The sequence below is a fragment of the Hyaena hyaena genome, unplaced genomic scaffold (assembly GCF_003009895.1).
Source record: "Hyaena hyaena isolate Hyena2069 unplaced genomic scaffold, ASM300989v1 scaffold_943, whole genome shotgun sequence".
Classification (NCBI taxonomy): Eukaryota; Metazoa; Chordata; class Mammalia; order Carnivora; family Hyaenidae; genus Hyaena; species Hyaena hyaena.
In genome coordinates this window covers 490,914-503,539 of record NW_024081575.1, presented here as the reverse complement: position 1 = coordinate 503,539, position 12,626 = coordinate 490,914, and the positions used below count along the sequence as shown (strand labels likewise).

At 46.4% G+C, this 12,626-nt stretch overlaps 1 protein-coding gene across 1 annotated transcript in view; it reads left to right on the top strand.

The window, feature by feature from the left end:
- Nucleotides 1-12,626, top strand: part of LOC120223060 (contactin-associated protein-like 3) — a 188,481-nt gene that overhangs the window by 131,199 nt on the left and 44,656 nt on the right. The window contains exons 12-13 of the mRNA XM_039221109.1: nucleotides 1,486-1,605; nucleotides 12,030-12,227. Of these exons, the coding sequence (XP_039077040.1) occupies nucleotides 1,486-1,605; nucleotides 12,030-12,227 (318 nt within the window). The remainder of the gene's footprint in view (nucleotides 1-1,485; nucleotides 1,606-12,029; nucleotides 12,228-12,626) is intronic.

Here is a 12,626-nt window from a genome sequence, read left to right as displayed (position 1 = left end):
TAAGGCCGTTCGTTTGTGGTGTAAGTGCATGATTAACTCAGGTTCTTCCTAGTGTTTCCTCTTCTCTGCTCGTTCCCCAGGCAGGTCCAGCCCCAACCCAAGCATAACCACTGTTATCGCTTTGTGTGTGTCCCTCTGGACACTTTCCCAAGGCAGTTACAAGCTTGTTTATGCATTTATAGAAACGTAAACATGAGTGGGCAAAATGCAAGCCGACATGTGGGAAAAGCAATCCATGCTGTCTTGGTGGCCATCCAAGTCGATGCTCATAGGCGTGCTGTTGATTTGGGCCGATCTAATTCGACACATTTGATACCTGGCCATATTTAATAAAAGAGTGTTTCCTTTTGTAACATCCCTGGAGAAGCAAACATTCCTTTGATCTTCTTATTCTGTGAGAAGGGAGAAAAACAAACCCTCTGCCCCCTCCCACCCTCTTTTCGGGTTTTTCTTCATTCTTTGAAATAGACCGGGCTTTGCAATGTAGATGACCCATCGAGTAGAGAAGGGCATCAGTTCTGGGCCCCGCTCTGCCCTCTCTGTCCCCCCCCCAGGATCACCCTTTGTGGTGGATCTTGGCCAACCACTTCCTGAGTCTGTGCTCCTGGATGCCGGGCCTCATGTTTAGGGTGGTTTAAAGATCCAGTCCACACTGTTCCAGAAGCAACAATGCACTTCTTTCCTGGCGGCTCTTCGCTGCTTTTCAGGTTTTCAAAGGGTCTTTCCTGTCGAGGCGATGAGCGATGTGCACGGGAGATACTGCTCAGTTGATTACTCATTTAAGCTTATTTGGAATATTAATTAAGTCCATTATCTGCAGATGTTTATCGCTTGCCATGTGCTAGCAAAGCACTTATTGCACATATAAAAAAATTCAACTAAGAATCAAGAGTAATTGAAGTTACAAAGCGATATTTCATGTCTATACTTTTTTCTTTTTGAATTTCAGTTTTCTTGGATAATCCTTTGCAAAGCACTTAAGGAAATTTCCTTTTCAAACACATTTTAAAAAACTGAATGAGGAAGAGTTGCTGATTTGTAAAACCCATCTTGAAAACAATGCCTTGCACATGTAGAGTGTTTTAAGTAAGCAAAGAGTATAATTCCTGAGTAATTTAAAAAATCAACATGATTATTAGATAATAACAGATTGCTTAGGGAGATGAAGCCAGCACACTTCAGGTGCTTAGATATTACGGGGAAGAATAGAATTAGACTGTGTGAATCCAGGTACCACGGTTTTGGAAAGAATCTCGTTTCTAGAGCATGCAGGGTTCAGAGCCTCACAGTGAGACCTTTTAAGATCTTTTGCTCCGTGCCTCAGAGCCTTCATGCTGCCCGATTGAAACCGGGGAATCCTCCCCCAGACAAAACGCCCCTGCGAGCAGTGCAGAATAAGCGTCCCTGGGGAAAGCACCGTGTAATTAACACTGCGAAGGGATCCGTCTTGTTGCAGCCCCTGGCTGAGAGCCCTGTCCTTTTCAGCTTTGTATGAGCAGTCCTGCGAAGCCCACAAGCACAGAGGAGACTCTTCGGGGCTCTACTATATCGACTCAGATGGAAGTGGCCCGCTAGAACCTACCCTCGTCTATTGCAACATGACAGGTAGGTAATAGGCTTTGTTGGGCCAGTTCAGCTCGTGTAATTGGTTGCCGTGCACCAAACCGAGAAGTTTCACTTTGTTGAGTAGCACGTTCCTGTACAGCTCTGCCTAAGTAGTATTTCATTTTTCCTAGAAACCCAATTATAGATGGCGGATCAATGCAGGTAGATCATAAACAAGTTCTTCAAAGGATCAGTGCATCCACCCTAGGGAACGACAGAGCTGATACAGATTCTAATGCCTCTTTTACACTCGTGTCTGTTGCCAGCTTTTCTCCCTGTGCTCAGAAAACAGCCCTCCTTTATGAAACTTTCCCTGCTACTGCAGTGGTGTAGACATATCAGGTACCCCAACAACGACAGAATTTGGCCCTGCACAGTCTGAGACAAATGGTCAGAAAAGAGTCCACTGTGTATGGTTCTAAGGTAACCAACCATGACTTGGTCATAATTTGGTTTCTCTGCTCTGGCCGCATGTCACCCTCATGGCAGTGCAATTTCTGTAAGGAAGGAGTTATTTGTGGGTGAACTTTTGATGGTGGTTTGTGAGTAGCTGAAAGTCCTGATGCGGTTTTCATACCCACTGTCATATCATACATAAAGCAGAACTGGAGCGTTTGAGCAGGGGTTAGCCAATTGCTTTGATCTTAATTGGATCAACTCTACCTTCCAGCTTAAAAACTACCCCCAAGGTCGGTATAGAAAATGTGAGGGGCGCCTGGGTGGCTCAGTCGGTCAAGCATCGAACTCTCGGTTTTGGCTCAGGTCATGATCTAACAGTCCGTGAGTTCGTGCCCCACGTTGGGCTCTGTGCTGAGAGTGAGAGCCTATTTGGGATTCTTGCTTTCCTCTCTTTGCCCCTTCCCCGCTTAAGCTGCCTCTGTCTCTCTCAAAATAAATAAAAAAATAAAAAGGAAAAGAAAATGTGAGAGCTCCCCGGTCATTTTTTTTTCCCGGTTATTGTACTAGAGGGCCATATGGCCGTTTGGGGCTTTTGGGCAAGCATTTTATTCTAGATACTGACCAGAATATTGCAGTGTGATCATAGGAGGTAAATGGATTGACTTAACCTTTACTGGAAGATGTGTGATCAGTAAAGTATGTGAGGAAATAGCCAAGAGGATCTTTCTAGATATTCTGGGTTCCAGAGGTTATAACAGGCCTTCAAGTTATTCAATTTCTGCTTTGTTTTGCTCACATTGTCATGGCTCAAGTGAATGCCAAGAACAGACAAAGCTAAATAAAGATGTTGGTATCCCAATAATACATCCTACTTTTTTCGGTCATATACTTCATTATCATAGAAGTCTAGGACATATTGAAGATTCTTCTATATTTTATCCTGGTTAGTCCTATGAGCAAAGTTCCTTCTACCTTGAAGAATTTCAAGATCCATGGAAAGATAAAAATGGTCCCAACTGGCACACTCCAAGATGAGTAAGGTTGCAATGACTGAAGCCGTTTTCTTGATAATTAACTGTTGGCAGGCTTTGGTAAGGCTCAGGTCAAGCTTATTATATATACTAATAATATATAAAGCACTTGCTGCCAAGAGGAATCACAGACAGCTGATTGCCTGTCTGCAGTGTATGGTTATAATAAAAGAAAAAATATTTTAATCGTCACAAGTGGACACGCAGTCCAGGCTTTTTCATGAGGCTTTCGACGTACATATTTACAAAGCCCCTTTGGAATGTCCAGCTGGTGCAGAGACGTTTGTTGTAACACCAATTTCATAACATAACCGATGTGTTTTGATTTCCTGTAATTAATTGCTGCTGCCTCTTCAGAGTGAGCCATGGCACTGGCTACCAGAGGGGAGAGTAGTTACAGTCAAAATGCAAAGAGAGAGTGAGAACAGATGCTCAGCTCTTGATTTCAGTTAACTTAGGGCACCATCTGATGCTACATAAGGCAGTGTTTTCTTGTTTCCTTGGGTTTTGTTTTTTGTTTTTTGTTTGTTTGTTTTTATCCTTGAGGCAAGAAGGAGCCTCTGAATACAGAACGGAGAAGGTGAAATCTACTGATTCACCCTCCTGGTCAATGTAGAGATAAGAACAAGGCCTTGTGAACTGTCTGCCGAGGCTGTGAATCATCTTCTCCCCCATGGTGACTCGAAGAAATGTCCAAGTAAAGGCACAAAGCTGAAGAGTTGAGAAAAGTTTCTAGTGACACTGAACACCTGTGTCCTCAGTCCCTTCTCGGTGCTGGGCACGGCTGCAGCCACAACAGGGAGGGAGCTAGAACGCATCCCTCCCCTGGTACGGTGCACATTTCTGTGTGCGGAACAGGACTCTTGAGGGCAGCTAAGTGAATACATGGCTTGTGGCCAGGCAGCGGGTGCTGTGAAGTGGAATAAAGCAGGGGCCGGAGCACAGATCGTGGAAGGGCACGTTACTATTTCATTTTATTTATTTTTTCATTACTTATTTATTTAATTTATTTATTTGTTTTGAGAGAGAGAGCACCAGCAGGGTGCAAAGAGAGAGAGAGAATCCAAAGGAGGCTCATCACAGAGCTGGATGTGAGGCGCAAGCCCACAAACCGTGAGATCATGACCTGGGCCGACGTCGGAGGCTTAACCGACTGAGCCCCCCAAGGCGCCCCTATTGATAAATGTTGTGTGTGTTCTGACCGCACTACCAACTAGCCATTTCCTCACCTCTGTCCCTCTTCTTGGGCTCCCCATTCCCAGACACAACAGTGTTGAAATTGGGCCAGTTCATAACCCTACAATAGTCTCTAAGCACTGGAGTGAGCAGAAGAGTCACAGGTGTCTCACTTTCAGTCGGAAGCTGGAAGGGATGGTGCTTAGTGAGGGGGAAACGCGGAAGGACAGGGCAGGATGAAAGCTGGCGTCTGTTGTGCCAAACAGTCAGCCGAGTTGTGGCAGCGAAGGAAAAGCTCCTGAAGGAAGTCAAGAGTGCTGCCCCCGTGACACACAGCAGATGAGAGTAAGAAAACAAAACGGCGTCATTGTGACATGGGGAGCGTTTTAGTGTCTGGAGAGAAGCCCAGACAAGCCAGGACAATCCCTTCAGAGAAGCCAGGGCGAGGCCCGGACTCCTCCATCCTGTGGAGGCTGAGGGAGGTGAGGAGGCCGCGGAGGCCGGGTCTGAAGCGGGCGGGGGTGGTTTCGGGAGGCGGCAGCGCAGGGAGACGGAGGGGCTGCTCCGCGGGAGTCCCCGGCGGCGCCTGCGCTCAGCAGCGGGTTTTCAGGGCGGGGCGAGAGCCTCCCGCAGCAGGAAGACGCCGCCTCGCGCCCCGCGTGGCCGGAAGGAGACGCCGCTGAGGACTTTGCGTGGCCGGAAGGAGACGCCGCCTCGCGCCCCGCGTGGCCGGAAGGAGATCCCTCCGAGGACTTCGCGTGGCCGGGAGGAGATCCCTCCGAGGACTTGGCGTGGCTGGAGAGGAGTCCGCACCGGCTTCGAGGCCTCCGAGGACAGGCTGGCTGGCTGGCCGCGGCGGATGCAGCCGGTGACTTGCAGGTTGTGGCGGCGCCTAGTCGCCCCTTCCCAGGCCCTGGGCCTTCACAACGACGGCGAAGCTGCTGTGCCGTGCTCGGTCCGTGTGGCGACAAAGCCTGGAGGACAGCGGTGTGCTCACAGCCTGGTGCCCTGAAGGCTTCCAGCCGCTGCTGGGACTTGCTCAGAAATAGGAAAGCTTCCTGTCAAAACAGCGTCACTTACTGACCCTGCGTCTGATGACACCAGGGTTCTGATGGAGTTGGCCGGTGGGAGTAACGTTGTCTCGTGCCTGCTAACACAACATCCGTTCTGCAGCCCACGGATCAAGGAGGCATTTCCACTCTCAGGTGTTCTCTTTGTTAGCTAATTCTATTTACTTTAGGAGTGCAATTAACGTACAGTGTTACGCTAGTTTCAAGGGTACAGGGGTACAGTATAATGATTCAACCATTCTGTACATTACTCGGTGCACCTCAAGTTACATATCCTCTTAATTCCCTTTATTTCATCCCTGTCACCCACCCATCTTCCCTCTGGTGACCACCAGTTTGTTCTATGTATTTGAGAGTCTTCTAAGACAGCACAAGCAGAGGAGGGGCAAAGAGGGAGACAGAGAATCCCAAACAGGCTCTGTGCTGTCAGCACAGGGCCCAACAAAGGGCTTGAACCCATGAGCCAAGAGACCATGACCTGAGCCTAAATTAAGAGTCGGATGCTCAACCGACTGAGTCACCCACGGGCGTCTCTTTGTTTTATTTCTCATTCAAGTCTTCTTGCCTAAGAAGTACCTTTCGTAAGACTATATGTGCCATAGGTAGGGTTCCTCTGATGGATCTGGTAGAAGTAACTTGAAAACCTTCCGGGAAGGAGTCACCGTCCTAGATGCCGTGAAGAACATTCATGATTCATGGGGAAAGCTCAGAATACCAGCGGTATTAGGAATTTGGAAGAGGTCGATTCCAGTCTTTATGGATGACCTTGAGGGGTTCGAGACTTGAGGGGAGGAGGTAGATGCAGATGTGGTAGAAACAGCCGGGGAAATAGGATCAGAAGTGGGCCCTGAGGATGCGACAGAGCTGCTGCATAAACGAGCAGGTGAGGAGTTGCTGCGCATGGATGAGCACAGAAAGTGGTTTCCTGAGATGCAGTCTACTCCTGGGGAAGGTGCTGTGAAGACTGTCGAAATGACCATGAAGGATTGATTGAAAATGTCCCATCAGCTAGGTTGATAGTTTGGAAGAAATCCTACTGTGAGTAAAATGCTATCAAATAGCGTCCCCTGCGACAGAGAAACCATTCATGAAAGGAAGAGTCCATCAATGTGGCAGTCTTCATTGTGGTTTTATTTTGAGAAATAAAATTGCCACAGCCAAGCTGACCCTCAGCACCTGCCACCCTGTTCCGTCATCAGCTGTCAACATTGAGGCAAGCGCCTCCCCCAGCAAAGAAGACACAACTTACTGGAAGCTCAGATAATGGTTGGCAATTTTTAAGCAATAAAGTATTTCGATTAAGGTAGGTACCTTGTTGTTTTAGACATAGTTCTATTGCATATTTAATAGACTACAGAAACATGGAAACATAAGTTTTATATGCAATGGGAACAAAACAATTCCTGTGACTCACTGCATTGCAATGTATGTTTTTATTGTGGCGGTCCAGAACCAGACCCGAGATACCTCTGAGGGCTGCCTGATATATATGAGCACTTGCTGAAAATTTGCAGAAAAGAGTCTCTGAGCATGAGTTGGAGGGTTTCACTCATAAGCACATGCACAATATATGCTACAGCGTATAGTTTTCTTTGCTCGGAGAGTTGTGATTTCACTGTTCCCTGCCTTGCTCTTGAAAACTGGAATTGGCAGTAAACATGGCATCATCCTATGTCATGTGTGGTGAGATTTCCTTGAAAATAGTGTCTCTTATAGAAAATTCTATAATGTTGAAAGATTAGAATTTCCAGAGAGAGAGAGAGAAGAGCGGCTCTTTGATGATCATTTGACACAATGATCCTGCATCTCTTTTATGTGGACTTTTGCCTGGAAAGAATCCTTCCAGTTCCCACTGTGGGGACATCAATCTGGCCAATTGCCAGCAGCTTCTAAAGGTAGTTTCTGGAGTAGGCATGCCCAGTGTGCGTGGGGATGCAAAACTTCTGAAACAGATCCTATCACTGCTCCCCAAAAGGAGAAAAGACACGTGTTTCTGGAAAGTTCACTTTCTCGCTGTCATCAGCCATGCAGCAAGGTCCTGCCTGTGGATGGATAGGCACAGGTTCTAGATGAACAATTAAAATATAAAACTCAAGAGAGCCTCTTGGCCAGTAACGTGTGTGCCTAGTTAATTGCCTTGGCATTTGAAGATGGCCGGAACAATAGTTTTCAGTATTTTGATGCCACCTGCTTCATTCTCCCCGTTTCCCAAATACGGAATTGAAGGCTTAGAGGACTTTTCTGACTTCTCCAAGAAGAAAAGTTAAAACCCATATTCTCTTATTGACCATGACACTGTTCTCTGTCCATATCCAGTTTTCTAAGTGTATATGCAATGTCCTTTCTGAGGAAGTCATTCTGCTATCTTGCTGTGTGCTGGGCTCAATGCAAGGGGAGACACTAATGCATTTCAAGCGCGTGTATCTGTTGCCTCAAGAGAATGTAAGTCGTGTTGTAAAGTGTCCTTCCGTGGCTAACAGCAAGTGCCTGCACTAATGAACGAGCAGACACATAATGTTGTATTTCGTGTGACCTGTTAAGTGGAAAGAGCATCCTCTGGAATCCCAAGGGAAGAAGGCTGTGAAGTGGCTGTTTTCTCTTAGGGAAATCTTGTTGTATTGTAGAGCATTTTTTTTAATGTGGAAAATATTCAAGTAAATCATGAAACGCTCTAAGGCCTCAGAACAGTTACAAGAACGATGGCCCTTATAAGGGCCCTAATTCCAGTATTGATCAGGAGGGACCCAAAGGTGTGGGGCTGTGACAGTACCACCTCAGGGCCCTCTCCCATGACCTGGAAGCTGCCTGCTTAGAAAAGTCGTCCCTCCTCTCAGAAAAACACAAACCCCAAGTTGTCCTTGGCTCTGGCAAGCCAGGCCATGACAGGGCTAGTGCCTCCAAGATCTGGAATGGGGGCGGATAAGAGCCGACCGCTGTCTTCCTCAGGGTGCCCACCGGACATTCACAGCAGCCGCTTGACCGTCACCAGCCCCGTGTGCACATTTGTGCACATACATGCCCATCATCTAGTTCCGTTTCCCCCTGGAGCGTTTTCCCTGGAAATACAGGAGAGGGGTCAGGTGGAGGCACTCGAGACGGACCTTAGTGGTCTTCGAGAACTTGACCTACTCAGAAAGCCCAGGGACTCCCACTAGGATGCTTAGAAATACATGCGGAAGTTACATGGCTTCTTGAAGTTGGGCAGGTCCCTTTCCCTGGGCTTCCCTTTCGGTTCCTGTGCGGCGGGAGGATTGGGCTGATGACAGATGCCCGCCCGCCATCTGCAGCAGGGGTTCCCCCTGGAGAGTTCCAGAAGGCTTGGCGCTCCCCCTCTCCGAGGCAGGACGTGGTGTTCACACCGCGTCTGTGGAGCCAGGGACGCCTGCTAGTGTTTCCATCAGTCTGCCTTGTGTGTCATTGCGCCTCCTCGCCTCCTCGGCCACCTCTTCATCTGCAGAAGGGAAGTGACAAGTCCAGTCATCTGGCATATTGCCTGCCTTGTCTTCCCTGGAGCTCAAGCACCTCTCTTCCCCCGCCAGAGACTCAGGCGACTGGCTTCACTTCCAAAGAGCTGGTGTTTAGACCCAAGTCAGACTTCGTTTCGGGCATCTGTGAGAAAAGGGATTTTTGCCTTCCCTTTCCTCGAGATCAGCTTCCAGCCTGTGAGTGACAGATCTACTGGCTAGACAGGCATCAAATTTTTTTTGTGAGGAAGTCTTTTTCCTTCTTTTTTTCTCTGGGAAGATGAAAGTGAGCGTAGCAGAGGTGCTTCGGATTCACATCTACCTGAATATGTTCTGTTCTGTCTTCCCACCTGTTTTTTCTCATAAAAGACTCTGTGTAGAGTTTAGAGGCATGCTATAAAGTGTAGAAAGTGTTGCAAATTGCAAGGTGGATATAATTTGGCAAAATAAAGAGAAACTAGGAGGTGTCCTGTGATGTGGTACGTCAGTGTTACTTTTTTAAGTTTATGTATTTACTTTGAGAGAGCAAGAGAGCACAAGCAGGGGAGAGGTAGAGAGAGAGGGAAAGAGAGAGAATTCCAAGCAGGCTCTGCACTGTCAGCACAGAGCCCGACATGGGGCTCGAACCCATAAACCACGAGATTGTGACCTGAGCTGAAACCAAGAGTCGGACGCTTAGCCAACTAAGCCACCCAGGCGCCCCATGTTATTTTTAATATCCTGCTTACCAAACCAAACCATCAGATTAATTTACGTCGATTTGCCTAAGCAAATGGGCCAGGAGTCCCGGACAGCATCCCTGCACCGTGCACAGATGAAAGAAACCTCCCTGAGCTAGATGAACGTGATATGATGTGGTCTGATCCAGCAGTTCCAAAATCCCGTTTAAAAATTTCCCTTATTACAATGAATTTCTTCACATTCAACTTGTGCTTCAAACTATAGTGAAAAACAGCTAAGTGTTCTCCATCACGCTGGTCACTTGAGCTCCTTGGTATGTCTCCTCATGGTTGAAAGTCAAGCTTATATTGCATCTCAGAGCTGCCTTCCCATTTATAGTTTGGAAATCTATGAAGATCATATGTTGCAGAAGATCAGAGAAACATAATGTGCCCTTGTTGGGGTCTTGGGGAAAAAATATTTCTGGAGAGAGCAATCATTTCAATTTTTCTTTTTTCAAAAGACAGCTTTGAGATTCTTTTCCCGGTTTCCCTTCTCTCCACTTGAAAAAGATTTCTATTATTACCTTTTAACCATGCAAGACCATGAATCCATCACGCTGACCGCTAGCCTGTATGGGCTACTCAGGCACATCATTTTTCTTTGTGCCGTAAACCATGAAAACAGATGACGCACCGACATTATAATTGATGAACTCCCCAACCTAACACATGACTTCTCCGTGGCTCCTTTTCCCCTGTTCTGTCTGATGGAAGAAACCCTGAGGGTGAATGTGAGGAGGTAATTACCAAAAATAACGCCAGGTCCATTTAAGTCATTTTCCAGGAAAATGTTGAAATATAAAATGCCTGGTGAAAACATGATTAGAGGGGGGAAAAAACCTGTGGGATTCAAGTTGCTATAGGAACACTCACAGCCCTTCAGTGAGCAGCGAGAGGGGATGATCTATTAAGCCTTTTTTTCTCAACTGAATATACCCCTGCATTAGTCATGCTGACTCACAGTCTGTTCTTGTTCCTGCTAGATTTGGCATATTTGGTGATGTTTTTTGTAGGCTTGGAGCCGGAGTTCTTTCCCTGGCCCTCGGGGTTCTCTTCCTTGGAGTTCTGGATGTATTTGATGCACTTAGGGTGTGTGAGCACCAGCATGGCTGTTAGATTTTTCCCAGGGCAGGACAGGGCAGGGGTGGGGGCCAGTGGAAACTCCTCTGGGTTCCTGGTAGCACTGCTTTGATTTTTGAACCTTGTGTATGTGTTAGACATTAAAAGTAATCAGAACGGACCTCACGTGACTGTCTCTAGCTCCTATAATTTGGAAATATGGTGACTGATCATGTATGGACCAAATATGGGTTACAGAGGAGGCTATGTAACTTCATGTTATAAATGTAGTTGAGTTAGAGCAACTTTGAAGCCAGCCTTTTGGCCACTGAACTGTGGGGGGAGGTATATTTTAGAAGAAGGTAAAAGAAATCAAGATGTTCTTCTTCTGTTGTAAAAATTGTGGAGCACTTTTTGATTGTTTATAAATGTCCTGTTATTTTTTTATTAAAAATTTTTTAATGTTTATTTATTTTTGAGAGAGGGAGAGAGAAGAGCATGAGTGATGGAAGGGTAGAAAGAGAGGGAGACAGAATCCGAAGCAGGCTCCAGGCTCTGAGCTGTCAGCACAGAGCCTGACATGGGGCTGGAACTCACAGATTATGAGATCATGACCTAAGCAGAAGTTGGATGCCCAACCAAGCCACCCAAGTGCCCCTATAAATCTCCTTTTAAAATAGAGTTAATCAATATAACAGAAATATGTCAGAATTTGCCAGCAGACATTTGCAGAGCTATGGTTACTGCCACAAAGAGTTATATTAGATACTTAAAGGCACTGCATTATTGCATGCTGGCCACTGAATGAGTTGCTGACACATGGTCAGTCAATTTTTGTCAAAAATACTTACTTTATTATTTGGAGGATCATATGCATCGGTTATTCCTCAAATGTATCTTTTACATATTTCCTTGATTTCCAGAGAAAAAGATAGATGATGAATATACTTATTAAATGTTTGCATATTATTTTTTATTTTTGAGAGGTAGGGGAGAGAGACAGAGAGGATCTGACGTGGGCTTTGCACTGACAGTGGAGAGCCTGATGCAGGGCTCCAACCCATGAACCATGAGATCATGACCTGAGCTGAAGTCAGATGCTTAACCGACTGAGCCCCCCAGGATCCCCTAGGAATTTGCTTATTAAAAAATAAATGGACACACAATAAAAATTACCTTTCTTTTTATGGTAATGGAAAGAAATAAATTAAGGGAGAAAAAGTTATATTTATAACCTTGAGCATTATAACACAGAACTTTAAAAATTGGCCCCGGACAATGTTGACCACATTCAGAGTAATACAAATTTCGGTAAAGAGAGTCCCTATTATTAACATTTTCACAATGCCACTTGTGTTGATTCTAATGTCAAGGAGATTGGATAGCTACAAACATAAAATCCTTAATTCAGATAAAAGATGCTTCCGACTTTCTTATTAGTGTTTAATTGCCCCTACCTAGTCACGGTCTTTTTCTCGCTCCCACCCCATTTCTACCCACAAGACACCACCTGGACCTCAGTGCAGCACAATGGCTCACATCTGGCCAGGGTCAAAATCTCAGATGGAGAAGGTGCCCGCCCTGTGGTGTTCAAGTACACGGCCAGCATGGACCAGCTCCAAGCCATAATCGACCACGCGGACCACTGCCAACAGGAGCTGGCCTTCCACTGCAAGAAGTCCAGGCTTTCAGCTCGCCACGGTGAGTAATCTGCATGTTCGGCCATCATGGGCTGCAGTGCCCACAGGTGGCCATGGCCTGCCATGGATGCGTGAGAATCTACGGCCACACTACCCACGTCACAATCTGGAAGTTACAGAGATGCTTTTCCTTGGAGCAAAGAACAAGGTCAATGTGTCGCTCCTCGCTCAAAGCTGCGAATGATCTGACGTGTCTTCCCAGACTCAACTGGACACCTGGGCATAAAAGCCTCCTTACGAGGTTATCTTAGATTGCTGACGACACGTGCGGCTTAGTTATCTATCCGGAGGTGATTATTCCATGAGATTCTTTTGCACAGACTGAGTGTCATTAGCGTCTGGGGTAATTATTAATTAGGGAGCAATGTTAGTCTCATGCAGCTCTCTCACACAACATGCC